The 20,686-nt window shown below is 46.4% G+C and overlaps 1 protein-coding gene and 1 long non-coding RNA gene across 2 annotated transcripts; one reads left to right on the plus strand and one right to left on the minus strand.

Moving 5' to 3' along the window:
- Window positions 1-397: 397 nt before the first annotated feature.
- LOC145717896 (uncharacterized) lies at window positions 398-3,119 on the minus strand. The gene is made up of 3 exons (XR_014141400.1): window positions 2,884-3,119; window positions 587-658; window positions 398-479 (listed from the first exon to the last, which is right to left on the minus strand). It is a non-coding gene; the product is annotated as an uncharacterized LOC145717896 (long non-coding RNA).
- Window positions 3,120-3,796: 677 nt separating this feature from the next.
- Window positions 3,797-6,029, plus strand: TMSB4X (thymosin beta 4 X-linked). Its single transcript, XM_006733444.3, has 3 exons — window positions 3,797-3,945; window positions 5,035-5,148; window positions 5,588-6,029. The coding sequence occupies exons 2-3, from the start codon at window positions 5,049-5,051 to the stop codon at window positions 5,620-5,622; spliced, it is 135 nt and encodes a 44-aa protein (XP_006733507.1). The 5' UTR covers window positions 3,797-3,945; window positions 5,035-5,048; the 3' UTR covers window positions 5,623-6,029.
- The last annotated feature ends 14,657 nt before the right edge of the window (window positions 6,030-20,686 follow it).

Raw genomic sequence — 20,686 nt, forward strand, 5'->3', positions numbered from 1 at the left:
ATATGCTTGAAGCTTCTCTGCCTGCTTTTTCTTGCCCTTGCTGTGCATAGACCGAGCAACCACTTGGAGGGGATGTTGTAGAGGCGAAATCAAGCCACGGCAGGGAACTGGGTTGAATGAGAGCCCCCTGAAAGTTCCTCTTGGCTCTAAGATTCCATCAGATCGACAAAGTGAACGGGAGAGTTAGCGGGCACATTTGACATTCTCGAGAGCGTTCTTTGATTCCTCTCTGCTTCGCCGGTCTCCTGCATTCATTTTTAGCACACTAGCCGAGGGAACCTTCTGTTCCATCACACTGAGCGCAAGGTGGAGCTGCCGCAGGTGGGAGTCCTGGAGACACACTCAGGTCGGGGACAGATGGCCCCGTTGGGTAGGCAGAGGCTCGGGAGACAGAGCCTGTGTGTTTGATCGCGAGCAAGCTTGCTTAGATTCTCTGAGCTTCAGGGTTTTCAGTAGTAAAATGCGGGTATTAATGCCCACTGCAGAGGGTGAGAATTGAATTAGATATGGTATACAGAGAGCCCACTGAATATCCCTTCCCTGTCGTTAGGGAGGGGACTCGGGCTGTGCCTCTAAGGGGATTTACCTGAACCGATAGAGATCGCAGGGTCACCGGGGAGAGTGGGGTGCAGGCAGGGAGGGCAGATGGTAGGAGGCCCTGAAACCGAGACAAAGGGACCTGGGCTCGAGAAAGCAAAGGGTTGGGAGCCTTGCTGTGGTCACTTTCTTCTGTTCCTTTCAGCGCTCTGCACAGAATTTAATAGGTTAAAAATAATAGGACTAATTTTCATGTACCCAGACCTCTGTGGCTGTTTCTCCAGCCTTGGAAATAGCTACACATCTGCCCCAGGCCTACCCTGGAAAGGAAAATAAAACAGAGTGTGCCCTGACACCTCTTCCTGGTTGCACCGGGCATGGGCTTTGGAGGTGGGCCACCGTCCAAGGCAGGCTCTCTTGGCACATGGGTGCCGGGTGAGTTCTTCTCCCCAAGAGCCCCGAGCTTGGGAGCGCACCCTGCGGTTCTGTTGCTGCTCTCAGCCTCTGTCTTTCCACTCGGGATTGAAAACCCCCACCTCCATGCTGGTCGTGCCCAGCACACGCTAACCCACTTAGAACGGTAGCTTCAGTGAGGTGGGAACTAACCCTGACATGTGAAACATTAATACCGACAGGTTTGAATGATCTGGGGAAGAAAGCAAGATGGCTCGAGCCACAGGCTCAGAGTTTGGCTGAGCCGGGTTCAGGGACCTTCCTCGCTCAAGCAAGTCAGCTCAATGCAAGGCCCTAACTGTTTGAGCAAGTGCTCTCTCCCAGGCGCCGCGGGAAACAAAGCAGCCTGTCCCCTCACATGCTTCCTGATGATTCTCAGGCGCAGACTTGGGGGACCGGAGCAGGGGGGGTGGTGGTGGCGTGTGTGTGTGAAGACTTTTATGAAACCCTTAGCACAAATAACAGACAGTGGCTACCGGCTGAGTTATCACAAGGATGGATTTCTAAGCTCAGTTTCCCCATCTGTAAACCTCTCCTCATGGAGGGGGCGGCAACAGGGGGGAAAGGCAGAAGCAAACGTAAAGCACCCATGACAGTGTCCGGCTCTTACAAGGCATCAACCAACGGGGGTTGTTAGTTTTTATTTGCTATAAAACTAACAAAAGCTCTCATTTTTACTGGTACTTTTTAAGAGAAATGACGAATCTAAAAACCTCCAAAATTTGCAATTCCAAACACTAAACATTATATTTTCCCCCTCAACTTTCCATCCTAAATAACAATAATACAGAACACTTACTAAGTGTCATGCACTGTCCTAAGCCTTTACAGGGCTCCCCATGAGCCCCATGAGGTAGGTTACTGCAATGATCTCATTTTACAGATGAGAAAACTCAGGCCCTGAAAAATTAATTCACATGGCCAGGGTCACACAACCCTTAAAAATATTCCTTTAGTTTGCGTTCTCCTTCATCTGCCTCCCCCCACTTCGGGCTCTCTCTGGGTCGCTGACCAGGGGCAAGGCAAGCCCAGTATGGAAGACTCTCTTCCTTTTAACGAGTCCCCTTCTTTTTTTTCTGTCAATATCTAAACACAACGGAAGGCAGCTTGCTACCGGACGAGAAACATTCTCCAGGCATTTCCAAATTTCCACTCCTCTGTCTCTTCTGGAGACATGGCTCTGTAAGGCCTAAGCCTTTCTAAGGAAAAGGCCTTGGGGAGAAGCAGCACTGGGTTGGTAGTGGCCTTCCTTTGTATCCAGAGACACCCGGGAGGAAAGAAGTGATTTCTGACGGCAGCTGGATGAGGCAACATGGAATCATGGAACTTAGAGACGGTGTATCATGCAACTGCCCGCTGCCATGGGCCAAAAATTCATCCTGCGTGATCCTTAACGAGCTTCCCCAGTGAAGGGAGCTCTCAGGCCAGTCAGCTAGGGTAGGGTCAGGGGGGAGGTGCAACCAGAGAGGTGACATCCTGTTTGAAGAGCAGAATGGCCGTCACCCACCAGAGCATGAACTGAAGAGCCAGACAGTCACCTGCCCCTGCCCCCCTTCCCGCCTCCCCCCCCAAGAAGGAAGTCAAGTGGATAAAGAAATGGGGAAGTCCGAGCTGCTCCTGCAATGGCTTTTGAGGGTCTATCTAACACTTGACTTTAATCCTCACGGGACAAAAGCCTCTGCCATAAACACGATTAGCAAGGGGTTTCTGGAAACATTTCCTCAGGATGAGGAAAGGGATAAAAAGTATTGTGTGTACTGCTTTGCGTCTCAAAATAATCTCAACTAAGTCTTTCCCAACCCGCGGGTCTTTTTGCTCTCACGTGCCATTTGCGGGCACAGGGCACAGTATTCGCGACTGATTCCAGCGGCAAGGGGGGTCACTGGTACTCACAGGCAAGGTGCCATTTTGAAAACTGCTCTTCTCTACCGAAATCCCCCATATTTCCGGATGTAATTTAGAAGTGCCCTTCAAAAACATCTTGTGCTGAAAAGGCTCTCTTCAAAACAGAGTGAGATTGTTACATTTTAATCTTTCGATTTTAGAGATGATGGGATTGCAGTCTTTGGCACTGGACACGGGCCTCCTTAGCAATCGCTTTTATATTTAGGAAAATAAGGAACAGGAAAGTAAAAGAACTTCCTTATTGTCAGGCAGCAAGTCAATGGCAGAGCTTGAACTTGACTTATTTTTCAAAACGGGGAGGCGTTGTACGCTATAAAATCCAGATAGATTAACCTCCAACCAGCAAATATTCCGGTTATTTGATTCGGGTGCTCACAAAAAATTACAGCGATGAAAAAATACGCATGTTACAGTGAGGAAACTTTTGAGAAGAATCACTTAAGGGTGCTTTACCTCCCACCCAATTTCAGGAGAAGCCTGGTGAGGAGACAAAGAGGGCCGGGGTGGGGCGGAGGCCCTCGGCTGGCCCGAAAGCTGAGTCACAGGAATCGCACCCCTGCAGTGGGCGAGGCCCTCCAGCGCGGCCACCGCACCCTCGCCCGGGGATGTCCGCACCAGACAAAGCCAGCTTCGCAGTAAAGGAATGCCTGTCCCCCTAGGTACCACCCAGACCCTTAGTTATCATGCCTCGGTCCCCAAGAGCAGGTTGGCGCGGCTGTTGCAAAAATCCATTAGGATAAAATAGAACTAAGGAGGGACAATGCATGATGCAGGAAGTGCTGGGGGGAGGGGGCTTTGGCTCCTTTTAATTTTCCGCCGTCGTTGCGGTTAGGGTGCACTGGTGCACGCGGGGGGGGGGTCCCCCAAACGCCAGGCCCGCCTCCCGACGCTGGGGCCGAGGCGAGGCGCGAAGGAGTTAAGCGGGCCCGCGGGTGACGTCACCTCATTTACATACGAGCGCGCATATAGGGGCGCGCCGCGCGCCCCGCCCGGCATTCGGCGGCGGCCACTGAGCAGACCGGACTTCACTTGCACGCGCACCTCGCTCCGGTGAGCCCCGGGGCCCCTGACTCCTACCCTCGGTCCTTTCCCGCCCGGTGCCCGCGCTCGCTTCTGGGCGCCCGTCTTCCTACGGAGGCATCCCTACAGCCGAGCCCAAAGGGTCCTCCCGGGGAATCCTGCCTTGGGGTCTTGGGGATGCCAAACCCTTCCAGATGCTGGGGAACGGGGTCGGGAGCTTGGTGATTTAAAGACAAACCCCCCCCCCCCAAGCCGGGCGTTTGGCAGTGCAGTTCCGAGGGAACATTTTTTTTTTTTTTCCCTCCCGCCCCGGGCATTCTGCACTGCCTCTTAGGCGGTGATTAATCAGGAACAGAAAAATCCTTTGTTCCGACTCACACCCACCCAAGCTCGGAGCTTCAACAACTACGTTTTTTCTGTAGTCTCTGATGGCTTCTTGGGCCGTATCTGTCCAGATTTAGGGTGGCTGGGCTATACTGTGAAATGGGGGGGGGGCAAACCAACCCTTCTTGCAGGGGAATGTGTGCGGGGGTTGCCGAATTGCCCCTAAATGCAGATCAAGCCTGGTTTATGGGGTGTGGGGCAGCTCGGTACGCCGCCGGCTGCATTGTTGAGCGCGAGTGAGGAAGCAGTAGGGCGGTGGTCGGGGGCGCCGGCTGCAGCTGCCGCCTTTGTGAGCAGAGAAGAAAAGCAGCACGGGCCCACATCTTTGGAGGAGACTCATGGAAAATGGAAGCACTGTGCAGCCTAGGCTTCATTTTAAGAATTTTTACTCGATCCCACCATCCGCGCCCCCGACCTGAAATGGCTTCACTATTTACTTCTAGCCAGATTTTAATTTTCAGACATTGTTAACTGACCCACGTCATCATTCGAAAGATTCTCCTCCTGATGGGAGGGCGATCTTTCCAGTTTGGTCCCCCGCATTTGGAAATAATGAAGAGGGGTTCTTTTTCTGTGTAGAAAGAGGAAGAGCTGTAGCCTTGAATGAAAGCGGAAGGAGGCAGAGGTGGGGTTTCAGGCAAGGGATGTGAGGGCAGAAGCGCATTTCTGAGCCGGGAGAGAGAAGGGTGGGTCGCTTGCTCGATCTCACCCTCCCTCTTGGCTTTGTATATGCAGCTTCCTCTGCAACCATGTCTGACAAACCCGATATGGCTGAGATTGAGAAATTCGATAAGTCGAAATTGAAGAAGACAGAAACGCAAGAGAAAAATCCACTGCCTTCAAAAGAAAGTAAGCGCCCCCCCTCCCCCGCCATTAAGAAAAGGCTGGGCGGGAGGGAGGATGGGAGGGGCTCGGAGAAGGACCTGGACTGGGAAGGGAGGGGGCGGGGGGAGGCGAGGGAGTGCGGGGGAGGAGCTGACAGTTTTTATGATGAATGTGGTCTGGAAAGGTTAATTAAAAATTGTTTTGCAGCCAACAAACAGGGCTTTAATAATTTAACAATAATGGGATGTTTGGTATACTATATTAATATGCAGTATTCTATCATTTTATGTTAAAATTTTTTAATGGCCGTATTTTCGCGATGGGACGACTTGATACTTGGCGGATTTTTATGATAATGGGAAGACACTGTAAACGCAAAGTACGATAATCTTACACCAGGGTGTACTGCGTCTGCCTAATGAGCTCCCTCCGTTTTTTTTCTTTTTTTTCTTTCCTGTCACAGCGATTGAACAGGAGAAGCAAGCAGGCGAATCGTAATGAGGCGCGCGCCGCCAATATGCACTGTACATTCCACAAGCATTGCCTTCTTATTTTACTTCTTTTAGCTGTTTAACTTTGTAAGATGCAAAGTGGTTGGATCAAGTTTAAATGACTGTGCTGCCCCTTTTCACATCAAAGAATCGAGAACTACTGACAACGAAGGCGCCTGCCTCTCCCATCTGCCTGTCTGGCTGGCAGGGAAGGAAAAGAACTTGCATGTTGGTGAAGGAAGAAGCTGGGTGGGACGACAGTGAAATCGAGAGTAAAAACCAAGCTGGTCCAGGGTGTCCTGCAGGCTGTAAAATGCAGTTTAATCAGAGTGCCATTTTTTTTTTTTGTTCAAATGATTTTAATTATTGGAATGCACAATTTTTTTAATATGCAATAAAAAGTTTTAAAACCTGGCTGGTGTGCCTGTTTGGTGTCTGGAGGGAGCGGCTTCCTGGCAGATGAAATCTTTGCAAAAGGGCCAACAGTGGCCTCACTGGGGGAATGATAACAAACATCTGGTAGTTGGGAAAATCGGAGAGTGCGTAGAAATGAGTTTCATCCAGGTAGGTGAAACAATACTTCATGTGTACTAGGTGATTGGAAGGTTATTTTTTTAGGCTGCTGGAATTCCTAGTAGGAGTCCTAGGAAAACTGCTAAAAATATATTTGCAGTTCTGGCCTTTTCACAGGGTTTGCTAAGCCAACACAATTAATTGCATCTGATGGAGAAAATGAAGGCGCTGGCAATTCACAGCACGGTATTTGTTTCGGGTATCAAACCGAACTTGGTTATTAAGCCAATTACCAGCGTTGACACAATTAGGATCTAAGCAGTTTGTCATAAGGGAAAAATTTTAACAGCTGCTTTGTAAAAATTCAAGACGTGCTTCCTTGCCTAACGGCTGGTTCCAGTATTCAAAATTGCTTTCATAAAATGATCTCTGCACTTAATGATTAATGAATATAATTTTAAAAGTATTGAGTCCTCAATTTGGATAATGAGAACAATCTTTGGATTTAAAGGACACTAGGACGAGGATGAAATTTGTGCTTAAATTCCTTAGAATTTAATTGGTACACCTCAAGGGTTTGCCTTTCTTGAGGCTGATAACTCCTCATGAAGTACATGTTTTAACTGGTGGGCAAAAGCCAAGCCCTTTTTCTGGGACATGTACAGAAAGGGGAACGAGGCGTCAGCTTTTCAAAGTAAAAGGGATGTCATCAAACATCCTTAATGGATTCCTCTGTTCTGTCAGGGTGCAAGTATTTTTTTTTCAAGAATAGTATGCCTTTTTTTAAATGGAAGCAGCATTTAAGGATGACCGCTCACGCAGTATCTCCGCAAATGTCCAGGAGGTCAAACACTGCCCCCCAACCCCCAAGACTGAAGAAAGGGCCCTTTTGGAAGGAGAGGGTGGAGGGCAAGTTGTTGATCAGTATTAAACCGGTTGATTTCGTTTCCTTTGCTCAACACTTATTTCGAGAAATGCACAGGAAACCATTTACCTGTGGTTTAGACAGTCAACCAGACCATCAGCTAGAGGCGGATCTGTATATTGCGAGGGAAGGGCTGTGTGCCCGCGGCTGCAAAACCCGAAGTGCCACAGCCTGCTCGCTAGAGAACCGAGCAGGGAGCACGAAGGTCTGGGAGCCCTCTCAAGATGGAGCCGGCCTCCAACCCTGCTTTTTCTTTCCCCCCACCGCAAGGAAGGGTGTGGGCAAAATGAAAATGCCCGAGGCACAAAGATAAGCCAAGCCTGCACGTGTTTTTGCTGTGCACATTTTTCAGACAATGCAGAGATGAAATCAGGTTTTAAGAAATTAGTCCCAGCATTCTCCAGTTCAAAAATAAAAATAAGCATTAAAAGGGGAAAGGGATGATTCATGAAATAATGAGGGAGAAGGGAGAAGACCTTCCTGTGCTGAGAGGACAAAGCTAAAGCACAGCGGGGGCTGGCGGGGGGGGGGGGCGCGGGTTGGGGGGAGAAAAGAAGAAAGTAAAATGAAAAATCTGGTAATTGAGTTTGGGCTGCGTGGTGTGTGGGACGCGGGGAAATGCGGAAGCTTCAGCACATATCACCCTGTGCACTTAAGTGCTGCACGGGGAGGTGGGGGGCACTTTAAAAAAATTTTTTTTTAGATTTTTGTGAGTGCATTCTTTTTTCTTCCCAAGATAGGATCTTCCCAGAAGGGCCTGGGGGTATTTATGAATCCAGAGGGGAATTTATACTGCTATTAGGAGCTTGAGGTGGACAGTCTTCTCAGACGCCAAGGGGACTGGACTGGAGGTTCCCCATTTGACCGAGGGACCGCTCAAACTGAAGGAGACCCTAGCCACTGCATCTCTGACCCTCTCCCCTCCCCCAGGAGGAAACAGGCCAAGGTTGCTTATGTAAGAGCCGAGGGTCACACAATCCTGTGTGGGACTTCCGCAAATTTTGAATTGATCAGGCCCAATGAAGCAAAAATAGAGGAAGTGAAAAGAGGCTCACCAGAGGACTCTGGGGACAGAGCCTCATTCATTTCCAAACCTGGCACATTTCTCAACTATTGCATCCACGTTGCTCAGTCTTCCAATGCATGGAATTTTAAAGCTACTTTACTCTTTGAGGAGCACAACACAGCTTCTGGGCTGTCTGCAACGACAGAATGTGCACTGAGGGGGTGGGGGTGGCGGGGAGGCAGGCGAAGTCTGAGACATGGAGCCCCTCTTCTGTACAGGGCCTCTTCCGGCCCTGACCATCACCGCATCCTCCCCACACCTTTGTGAGTTAGATATTGTCTCCTTCAAATGCACTAGAAAGATCTCTTGATTTCCCTAAAGAAGCATCTAACTGCTCAAGACGCAAAACTAAAATAATTTTCTACCCTTTCTAAACGTATGGGGCCAATTTTGTGCTTACTAGAAAGAACAGGAAATTTTGGAAACAACATTTTGGCAAAAAACAAAACCAACAAAAACCCCACACCCAAAACTTGAGCCTTTCTTAGTTTAAGATTGTAAATTGAAAATATTATTTTATAACTTTGCAAGCACTTCACACTTGACTTATCGTAGTAGCCTTCACTGTCCGAGCAAGAGAATAAGGAAAAAACCCTCCCCAGCGCCCCGTATCTCTCACTTTTAAGAGAGCCTTACAGTGCAATCTAAGAGAATTAAACACACCGATTTGAAGTTCAACTATATTTTATTTGAGTGTCTTGAGAAGAGGCCATATTACAAATTTAAGACACAGATGTGCAATGAAGTAAGCTAAGAAGAAAAGGTTTCTAAGGCTTATATTTACCCGGCTTATTTTTTCCCTGGATACTTACTTGTACTCTAGCCTCTTAGCTCTCTAGTCATACAGTTGTGCTAGGACCGTCCCTACTCTTGGCTTCTGAGACTTTTGCGGGCATGATATGTGTGCACCCTACATTCCTACTCCTGTGTGTTCCCTTCTGTGTCCAACAGGGCCTTGCCTGGGAATGGGCACATCTTAGGGCTTCAGTATACGCTCTTCTCCTCTTAATGGATGGAGAGTTCAGGTAACATGATTGTTTTGGGGTACCTTTGAATATGTGAACGTCATATTAAATAGCCCAATTTTAAATATATGTATTTTTGTAAACTTACTTTGAAGTGGTGTTTTAATCATTTCACAGATAACAGTAATCATTGCTACTGATAATTAAACAAATGGTTGTCAGTGGCCAATGGCCAAAGAAAGCCATAACTTTGAAGCAGTCATACCAAATTCCACGGAATGTTTTTCCTTTTTCTGTGACAGTCTCAGACTAGAATGGCCAGCCAAGCACATTGGCATTGATTCCATATAGTAAGCCTCATTACGCTTTCGCTTGGCCTCATATATATATATATTTTTTTTTTTTTAATATTTTTTAATCAAGGACATTATACAGGGACATTTTCCTCAGTACTTATCGCTAATCCCCACCTAAATGTAATGCAAAGAAATTCAATTCACAGATAATGTGGAATCTCCACTTGTGAAACCGAAGAATTATTTTACAAATATATTTAAAGAGCTTGGATGGCTAATTTGCCATTGTCCTTGGCTGTGCTGATTTTGAATCAACATTTACAGCCAACTACATACTATTGAGCTGGCTCATTAGTTCACCCCACCAATATTTATTGAATGTCCAGCCCATGCCGGGTATTTATTAATATTATTATTTTATTTGCCACAGAGATACAGTCATGAGAAAGATGCAGTCCCTGCCCTCATGTATGTTCCCTTGGCTAAAGATGTCCTTTTCATCTAAATCTGAGTAGAAAATGCTAAGAAAGTTTTCCTTTTCATTTTTAGGGTGAATGATGAACCTAAGAGCTTTGAGGTTTGTGTAATTTAAAAGAAAAAACAACAACAACAATGTGTTTTTTTTAAGTGAACTCTGTGCCCAACATGGGGCTTGAACTGATGACCTTGAGATCAAGGGCTGCAGTCTCCACCAACTGAGCCTGCAGAGCGCCCCAGGGCTTTGAGTTTTCAAATATGTATTAAAATCTATTCTTTGGGGCGCCTGGGTGGCGCAGATGGTTAAGCCTCCGACTTGACTTTGGCTCTGGTCAGGGTCATGAGCCCCACATCGGGCCCTGCGCTCATCAGGGAGTCTGCTGGAGATTCTCTCTCTCCCTCTCCCTCTGCTCTCCCCCAAATAAATAAATAAATCTTAAAAAAAAAAAGTCTATTCTTTGCTTTACCATGGACTTTTTCCCCCAAATGTATCTATAACGATTCCATTCAAACCCCTCCAAAAGCTCAATGGTGAATGAAATTTGATGGAAACCAATTGATTCTTTGCACCACAATCAAATATTTTGTCAGCATAGAGAGATTGGGCATAATAACTCTTGCTTGTTACCTTTTTATTTCATTTTTTTTAATCTTTACACCCAATATGGGGCTTGAACTCACGACCCTGAGATCAAGCATTGCATGCTCTACAGACTGAGCCAGCCTGGCGCCCTTTGCCTGTTACCTTTTGATAATCCATTATGAGGGATGCCCAAGATTCATGAATGGACTGAATGGATATTATTTTAAATTCTTTTTCTAGGATTGTATGATTTAGATGCTGAATTTCCAGAGAAACACTTCTTCTTGCCAAATCCTTACCCTTCTTTTGTTAGCCTTCTTTCTCCAGTTCAGCTGTAAGATAGTTGGGGCAGAAACAGTCACTTGAATGTTGCAACCCCCCCCCCCGCCTGGCCCCGCCACCCCGGGAACGTCGCAAAATCACGACCACATCAGGATATCCATAAGCATAGCGCTTCTCTGACCCACCACTGGGTCACATTTGTTTAGTAGGATTCCGTGGCTTTCTTATTTTTTTTTTTTTAAAGATTTTATTTTTTTTGACAGAGAGAGACACAGTGAGAGAGGGAACACAAGCAGGGGGAGTGGGAGAGGGAGAAGCAGGCTTCCCGCCAAGCAGGGAGCCCGATGTGGGGCTCGATCCCAGGACCACGGGACCACGACCGGAGCCGAAGGTAGACGCCCAACGACTGAGCCACCCAGGCGCCCCAAGGATTCCATGGCTTTCAACAGAGAGGGCCAAGTTCTGTTCATGATCTATTCAAAGCAGTTGGAGCTATTCCTGTCACATTGTTGTCAAACCACAGGAAATTAGGCCTTTCCTCATTACCACACAGAGCTCTGTAAGTGGCTGATACCCTTGGGCTACACAGAGACTTCATGATAGCGTTTTCCCCATCTAGAAACCAAAATAGTTCCGAAGATTAAAAAACATTTATATAGAATCTCGAGGGCCATCGAGTTATTTCAATCTAAAGTAATGCTTGCAAAATAATAATAATAATAATAATAATAAAGTAATGGGTTGCGTGAAGGGTGGAAAGAATCATTCTTTGTTTATTCAACAAACACTTACTGAGCACCTCCTGCATGCCCAGCCCTTTTCTAGTTGCTGGGAACAGAGATCAATCAGACCCAGGCCTGATGGGAGAGGCAGGCCCAGGTGAGTGAAGAGCCAGATACGGCTACATAGCAAGAGCCATGTATCTGTTCATTTGCTCAACAACTATTCGTTGAGCTGCCTTTTTTTTTTTTCCCAGGTGTTACAGTGAGCTGAGAGATACCCTGGAACTAGGTAAAGCGCCGCTATGCCTGGCTGACAGGCTTGCAAACTACCCTCGGGCAATGGGAAGATATGAGAAGTAAAACCACTTGGCCCACAGGAGACCACGTGGGGACACTTTCTGCGCAGAAACGGAGCCATTTGCAGGGAAGGGCAAAGAAGCAGCTGTCCATACTGGTTATCCAAAAAGCAAATTATCAGAGTGACATTAACCGAGTATGGGAAGGTAACGAGTCACACTTGTATTGGTATTCCTTAGTCTACATTTCAATAAGATGGGCTGGACCACCTCCACGTTATAAGCGCTCTTCCTGTTGATCTGCTACCAAGTTTCATACTTGTATGGACAGAAGGTTAGTATATTTGAAATGGCTAAGATGACATGTTTTTGGTGGAATGGCCGGGATGTGCAGGGTCTCATACTAGGGTTTGCACATTCAAAGCTGGTTTTCAATCACGTATTGGTTTCTTGAGGCTGCTGTAGCCAATTATCACAAACCCGGTGGCTTCAAACAACAGAAATCCGTTCTCCCACAGTTCCAACATCAAGGTGTGGGCAGGCCATATCCCCTCCGAAGGCTCTAGGGGAAAGTGTTTCCTTGCCTAGTCCAGCCTCTGGCGACTCCGGGTAGTCCTTGGCTTGTGGCTGCGCAAATCCAATGTCGGCCTACATCGTCACATGGCCTTCTCTGGCTCTGTGTCTTGTCTTCTGTCTTTTTTAAGGACACTTGTCATCGGATTTAGGGCCCCCTGGGTAATCCTAGATAATCTCATTTTAAGATTGGTTACTGTATCTGCAAAGACTCCTTTTCCATGGGGGTGCCTGGCTGGCTCGGTCCGTGGAGCATGAGGCTTTTTTTTTTTTTTTTTTTAATTTGAGAGAGAGCACGAGAGGGCGGAGGGTCAGATGGAGAAGCAGACTCCCCACCGAGCAGGGGGCCCGATTGGGGACTTGATCCTGGGACTCCAGGATCATGACCCGAGCCGAAGGCAGTTCCTTAACCAACTGAGCCACCCAGGCGCCTAGAGCATGAGGCTTTTGATCTTGGGGTTGTAAGTTCAGGCCCCACGTTGGGTGTAGAGATGACTTGAAAATAAAATCTTAAAAAAAGACCCCTTTTCCACATAAGTTCACATTCCCAAGTTGCAGGGATTTGATGTGGATGGAGCTTATTGGAGGGGCTGCCATTTGACCCACTAGGAATCGTGATCAATAGGACCCCTGGTAGGAGCATTGCCCTGTGATGGTGGGAGTGGTCAAGTGGCGTGCCACACTGTGGGCAGGGACCTTTTACCGAACAACTGGGTTTGTAGGAGGAGAGAGGATAGCTGCAGGTTTTTCATACTAATCAGAAGGTTACTCCACGCTCTGAGGATTGATACGGAAAACTTACGGGAGCTGTGAATGAGTGGAGACAAAGGGGCATAGAATGGAAGGAACATCAAGGGTTGGGGAATCATTTATATGTTGACTGTGATTACAGAGGTGAGTAACATGGGTGGTCATAGAGGAAAATAATTGGGCTGGTACGGTAATTTGAAATGTCTTCAAGGTGAGTGAAAAATACCATTGGGGAAAATAAGTACATATACCCTTATAAGTAGTTGGAGAGGCCAGTCCTGAAAATTAAAAAGGAAATAACCAAGTTAAAAAAATATAAACCGGATTATTTACAGGAAGGATTATAATGTATAACTCTGAACTTGTCACTTTACAATTGTTGACTTTGAGCTAAGATGATGACAGCACTGTGAGTTCATATATGACAACAGAAATTCTCAAAACCATACATAGATGCCTAAGGTATTTCTCTGAGATTCCACTGACTTTCTCTTTGAAAGCTCTGTGTTACAACAGAGAGGCACGAATGTGTACACGCAAGGACAGACGCTCTGGCAACTAATGTTGGGAACCCTCATCCAAGCAGGGCTGCTTTTCTGGAATAGGTAATGAAGTTTCCTAACAGGAGAGATGGATACCCGACAGTAAATTTCTTTCTTTCTTTTTTTTTTTAAGGATTTTATTTATTTATTTGACAGAGAGAGAGAGACAGCGAGAGAGGGAACACAAGCAGGGGGAGTGGGAGAGGGAGAAGCAGGCTTCCCGCAGAGCAGGGAGCCCGATGCGGGGCTCGATCCCAGGACCCTGGGATCATGACCTGAGCCGAAGGCAGACGCTCAACCATCTGAGCCACCCAGGTGCCCCCCGAAAGTAAATTTCTTTAGGTCCTCAACCCAAGTTTTAAAAGAATGAATTCTTCATATTAGAAAAAGGTGAGGTCAATCGAAACTAACTCAGACCTCGAGACCCACCTATCTGCCTTACGAACTAACCCACACTCTTGACCATATTCCTTTTTGAAACAGCGATGATTTATTTTCCCTCTCCTCCTCTCCTGCTAGCTGACCCCTGTGCATGTTGGCATCCATGTATGTTCAGAATTTCTTACACTTGGGGCTTGACTGTGGCCCCCGGCTGCCAGGTTCTTGGCCACCCAATTAGGGCCTCACGGGGCTGGGCGGGCCGTTAGGGCCTTAGGTCACGGGACCAGGTGAACAAAGCCCGGGAGGGGCCAGGGCTTAGCTAAGGAAGGCAGGCCGGAGGGGACGGCTCCAAAACCGGACAGCGGGCGGACCCCCGACCCCAGTGCTGTCCCACTTGGGCCACACCTTAGAGCGAAGTTTTCAAACCACACGCCGTGTCCCCTTACGGTTCCAGACAATCAATGTAGCTGATGCTTGCCAGCTTTCAGGACAAAAATACAACAAAAGCCAACAAGCTAAAAGAAACCTGCTGAGGAGAAACGGAACAGGATGACCAGACTCTCCTGCAGGGTAGGGGTAGGTGTTGTTTGAGCGAACTTCTGTTTCAGTTATCCGTGTGGGAGAGTGTGTGTGTGTGATATGAAATGTTATTTTCAGCATGAGTCAGAGTCACATTTTCAAAACATCCATTCCCCGACCTCCTGACTTCTGATGGCCTCGTTCCCTTTCCTTTCTCTATCTGCCTTCCACTCCTCATCCGTCACTTCACTGCCGATTTTGAGCCTTCTTCCCATGTCCGGCTGCGGACCCCAGTCCTGACTCCACTCCACGAGCCTATGTTTACCCTATGTTTACCGTTCCTTCATCCAGGCTCCCAAGTGCTAACAAATAAAATGATACACTTTTCCATATAGTTACCACTCAACTTGGCATCTGTCTCCGCTCAGCTCCCTTTTGGCTGTGCAACCTTGTCTACGCTTCCCAACTTTTCGGAACTTTGCCTTTTCTCATCTGCAAAGGGGGGGAGGGGCTGGTCCTACCCCGCGGGCTTGCCGGGAGGGCTGAAAGCAACAGGGGCACCTCGCAGGTGCTAGGTGCTCAGTAGGTGGTCGCTTTTATAATCAGCACATTCTCTTCCATAACCATAGGACAAGGATCAGGTTCAGGAAATTTAGCATCCATGCTGGTATTATCTGCTACAAAGTTCTACTTAGATTGTGCCGGTTGTTCTATTTCATGTCTTTTACAGCAGTTTTCTTCCTCCTCACGGGGGATCCAATCAGCCTCCCGCATCGCAGTTATTCCTCATGTCTCTGTAATCTGCAACAACCCGCCTGCTGTGCTTTGTCTTTCTAGACCTTCACGTTTTTGAAGGATACAGGCTGGTTTATAGAATTTCTCGCCACTTGGGTTTGCCTGATGTTTTTTCACAGCTCGAATCAGATTGTTTGGGGGTAGGAATCCCCCGTGAGGGACCTTGTGTCCTCGCTGCCTCACAGAGGAGGCATGTGATGTCCGCTTGTCCCATTTATTGACCATGATGGTGATGGCTTGTCCACACGAGTGCCACCCCGCTTTTGCACTGTCAATCTGTCCTTATCCCTTTGTAATTAGTGAGTAACCTGTGGCGAGACACTTCGAGGAGTCTTGCCTGGGTCGATGATCTCTATGTCAGCAAAAGTGAACTTGCAACTCTATGGATTCCTTCTAATGTGACTTCTCCTCTTTGTGTCCCACCTTCTACGCATAAACCAGTGAATGCAATTTCAAAATTTCCATGCTAACAATATGAAAAATCAAAGCAGCTTCTGCATGTAGGCCTGGGGGCTTGCTCTGCTTGACCTGTCCCAACATCAGGGAGGTGCCATGTCGTAAGAAATATTGCCACAGGACCTTTCAAGGTGTGGCTAGCACAGGCAGGCCTGTCTGTCATTCTGTCTGTGAGAGTCCGCTCCGGGCTTGTCTGCGACCAACATTCTCTCTTTTTTTTTTTTTTTTTAAGATTTTATTTGTCCGAGCATATAATATCTAGTCCATATTTTTGTTTTTTTTTTTTTAAAGATTTTATTTTTATTTTCTAGAGAGAGAGCGCTCGCAAGAGAGCTCGTGACAGCACAAGCAGGGGGAGGGGCAGGCAGAGGGAGAAGCAGACTGTGCGCTGAGCCGGGAGCCAGGAGTCAGGGAGCCTGATGCGGGACTCGATCCCAGGACCCTGAGATCATGACCGGAGCTGAAGGCAGACGCTTAACCGACTGAACCACCCAGATGTCCTTTTTTTTTTTTTTTTTTAAGATTTCATTTATTTATGCGACCAACATTCTCACGTGACATGGCTGTGATTTTATTTTTTTTAAAGATTTTACTTATTTATTTATTTGAGAGAGAGAATGAGAGAGAGAGAGCAGGAGAGGGGGGAGGGTCAGAGGGAGAAGCAGACTCCCTGCCGAGCAGGGAGCCCGATGCGGGACTCGATCCCGGGACTCCAGGATCATGACCTGAGCCAAAGGCAGTCGCTTAACCAACTGAGCCACCCAGGCGCCCCATGGCTGTGATTTTAAAAAGGGATACAGATGCCTATGTGTAAGTCATTTCCGTTCAGTTCAAATCAGATCTTTAATGTTAACTTGGATCTACTAAAACTATTACTCATGATCTGGCAGGGAAAGTGCTGGCTGGTAGTTCTGCGTGACTGCCGCAGAGGCTTGAGGGGCGGCAGGGGCAGATCCTTCTCAGGTTCCCGATGGACAACGGATGTGTGCGTTATAAAGGACAGCTGAACCCAACTGGAATAATCGGCAGGGCCCTCTGCAACTGCACCACTGAAGAAGGCTTCTGCTCTTTCTCTGAGAACCGAGAAGCAGCTTCAGATTTGCGAGTTTGACTCCAGGTCAGGTGCCCGTGTTTCAACAAACCTTAAACAAACATCACCTGCTCCACTGGTCAAACATACCTTCCCCGTACCAGCGCGAGAGGAATAAACCGTAGGAGAGCTTCAAGGATGTCTGGCCCTCTTCCACTGTCTGCCTGGAAAGAATGTCTTCACCCCAATACTGCTGTTTGCTTATACCCATGGTGCCCTATCCTATCTTGAGTCTTGAGGTCAGTGTCCAAGCAGCTGCATACTTGAACAATGACTCACCCCCAAAGTCATTTTAAGGACACCCTGGCCACGTATTTGTTATGGAAACCGGGGGAAAGTCTGTGATTTCAGTAGGAGCATATCCTCAAGAGAGCGTCTCCAGTATGTAATTATAAATAATGAAAATTTTCTTTTGTTTTTTGGAGAAGTGGGGAGATAGCAGTTGACCTTTTAAAAGTGTTTTTGATGATTAAGTTTTGGACATAACACATTTATATGGTATAAATATTAAAACAATATAAAAAGTATATTCCCATTCAGTTGATTTCCCTTTGTTCCCTTTGGGTGATGCTTTTTTTTTTTTTTTTTAGTTTCTTGTTTAACCTCTAATATATATATGCGCAAAAGCAAATCGATATTTTTATCTCCCCTCTCACACAATTTAAGTCTTTCTAATACAGTATTCTTAAACTTTTAGAGTTATTATAAGAATAATACGTATTTATTTAAGATAAACAGAACAATATAGAACGAACTGAATGAAAAAGGAAAAGTTCCCCCAACCTCCAACTCATTTTCCAGAGGTAGCCACTCTTAACAGTTCTATGTGAGTAATTCCAGATGTTTCCTAACCATGTATTGGTGGCAAGAGCCACTTGTTAAATTCTTCAGAAATTTGAGAGCTGGTGGTTGAACACAGCCACTATTCAATATTAAGTTATATAAACTTACAGTGAAATTATATTAGAAGTTAAGGTAATAACCAACTTATCACTGCTTACTTATTTTACTACTGTCTATGCTCTCATGGTTAATAACGTCTACTGTGTATATCTGTTTGGTGGAACTACCATAAAATGGCAGCTACCAGTCATCTCAACTCCTCTGGAGAACTTTAGGCCTCCATTGACATAGAATGTGGAAGAGAATTCATCAAAATAAAAAATTTAAGTTAGGACACGTAAAGATGTAACTAAAATGTCAACGTGATTATTTTTAAATTTAAAGCGAATAGGCATTATAATAAATGACATGGCTTAGTTAGAAAAAAAAAACGTTGGCTAACTCTCATGGAGGTTTTTTTTTTTTTTAATCCCAATGCCCAAGTAGACAAGATCTGTCCTCCCTTATCCTGGAAAGTCTCCTCTCTCATCCACCTGCCACTTTTTTGGTGTGTTCCAGGGTCTTCCCTTGTCCCGAATTTTCCTGCTTCTCTTCACTCTTATTTTTTTCTCTGGTACTATTTCTTTAACCTGTCCCTTAAATACTGGTTTGTCCAAAGAGCTAATCTTGACCTTACGCTCTTTCTCATCTATATTCTCTTTCCTCAAGGCTTTAGTTACTCTCTCTAATCTGGTGACTCTGTGTCTCCCAAGGACTCCACCTGACTGACTCTCTCAGGTGCCATCTGCCTAGACATCTCCCCATGATTGTTGTTTAAAGTCATCCTGTCTACAAAACTTGTCCAAGTTGGTCAGTGGCATTATTATCGTTCAAGTCACTCGACAAGTCAGCTGTGCCTTGTCCCTCATGGCTCCCATCCATTACTTACCAGTACAGAGGATCGAATCCAAATGCTGTCCTCTATAAACCTCCCGCTCTGTCCCTGGGCTCAGGATTTTGCTTTTTTCTGTCAAGCTCTCTCTTCCCTATGTGTCCCATCTTCATCCTAGCCATCTTCCAAGGCCCAAGTCATTTCACACCCTCTAAGAGGTCTCCCTAGATCCTCACTCAGATTAATTCTGCCCTCCCCACACCCCCACTACATTCTGCTGGTACTTTCTATGAAGACCTAGAGCCCACGACTAATTAACTAAACCTCTGTTTTCCTCACCAGATTGGAGGCCCTGATCTGGGCTGGGAGGAACTGAACAGATCATGGCATGGAGCTCCATGGAGTATGTGCTTGAGAACTCTAAGTTGAGTTGTTTTCTATAGAATGTATGTCCTACTACTAGGAAAACTGGCAATGAAAGGTGGAGGGAAGAGCAAGTGTTCTCTGCCTCTGGGGTCACAGACCCATGTGTCTGCAAGTGCCCAGCAGGTCACACAAAAAACTGGAGAGGCCAAACTCTACAAAAGGACAGGAAGCCCTTTCTTGGCTCCAGCCACTTACCATAAGGAAACATGGACCCAGAGTTGCCAAATCTGATTTTTTGAGAGAAGGCAGAAATAGACATATTTGAATCTGCAATCTTCCAAGTTTTACTTAGTGGCAACTAAGTAAAAACCTTTTAACCTTTGCATTGTAAAATAAAAAAGTAAACTACATGGGGGCGCCCAGGTGGCTCAGTTGGTCAAGCTTCTGCCTTCAGCTCCGGTCATGATCCCAGGGTCCTAGGATTGAGTTCTGCATCAGGCTCCCTCCCTGCTTCTCCCTCTGCCTGCCGCTCTCCTTGCTTGTGCTCTGTCTCTCTCTCTCTCTCTGACAAATAAATAAGTAAAATCTAAAAAAAAAAAAAAGGAAACTACAAAGAAAATGTATAGCTTGATGCGTTATTATAAGGCAAACTAACCAGCACCCAGGACAAGAAACAGAACTTTGCCACCTACCCCAGGAGACCTACATGGGCCCCATTCTAGTCTGAACACCCACAAATTAATCACTTCCCTACCTTTACACTAATAATTTGCTGTTGTTTCCTTATGGTTTTATCATCTAGGTGTGCATCCCTAGGTGCTAAATTCTTACTAAAAACAAGCCGAGTCTTACTCATTTTTTGAAATTTGTGTCTTCTTGTCTATGGCTCCCCCCTCAGCCCTTCCTTACAGTTTTTCTGTTGATGCACCTGGGGTATTTGACTCGTAAACCTTCCCACAGTCTGGATTTTGCTGATGTTTACTGAATAGTGTGGCTCAGCGTGTGGTCTGTATTGCCTACATTTTGGCAACTAGATCCAAAACTCATGTTCGTTAATTAAAACATTGTTTTCAATTGAGGATTTCTGGCAGCTCATGTCTACATCCCCTACCTTGCTCTACCTACTTACTTTGTTGACTTACTTTACCTTACCATGAATAATGCATCACTAGTTTTTTTTCCGCTTTCCATGTTTAGAGGATGAAGATGTATTCTGACCTAACAGAATCTAAGTATGCACAATTATCACGTTGCTGTCCACACATACTAAGTGCGATGGCTCCTTTGATTCTAGAACACGGGCTATATAGGGATGCTTTAAAGAGCGAAAACCAGGCATCATGCCAGAGACTGATTTGTTTTTAGCCAGATGGTTCTCTGGGTGGGATTCAGCTAAGACACCAGACTTTCTCTCACCGGGTGACAGGGCTTCCTCCAACTGTGGCACATACTGGTTTGAAAGAGAACTCTAGAACCACTTCCGACATGTAGGATAACTCTTACTGCAGGTACCTAAATCAGGAAGTTTTTTTTTTTTTTTAAAGATTTTATTTGTTTATTTGAGACAGTGAGAGAGAGAGAGAGCACATGAGAGGGGGGAGGGTCAGAGGGAGAAGCAGACTCCCTGCCGAGCAGGGAGCCCGATGCGGGACTCGATCCCGGGACTCCAGGATCATGACCTGAGCCGAAGGCAGTCGCTTAACCAACTGAGCCACCCAGGCGCCCCCAAAGTATTTCCTTTATCAGAATAAAACACACTT

The sequence above is a fragment of the Leptonychotes weddellii genome, chromosome X (genome assembly GCF_054177405.1).
Source record: "Leptonychotes weddellii isolate Sample4059 chromosome X, ASM5417740v2, whole genome shotgun sequence".
NCBI lineage: Eukaryota > Metazoa > Chordata > Mammalia > Carnivora > Phocidae > Leptonychotes > Leptonychotes weddellii.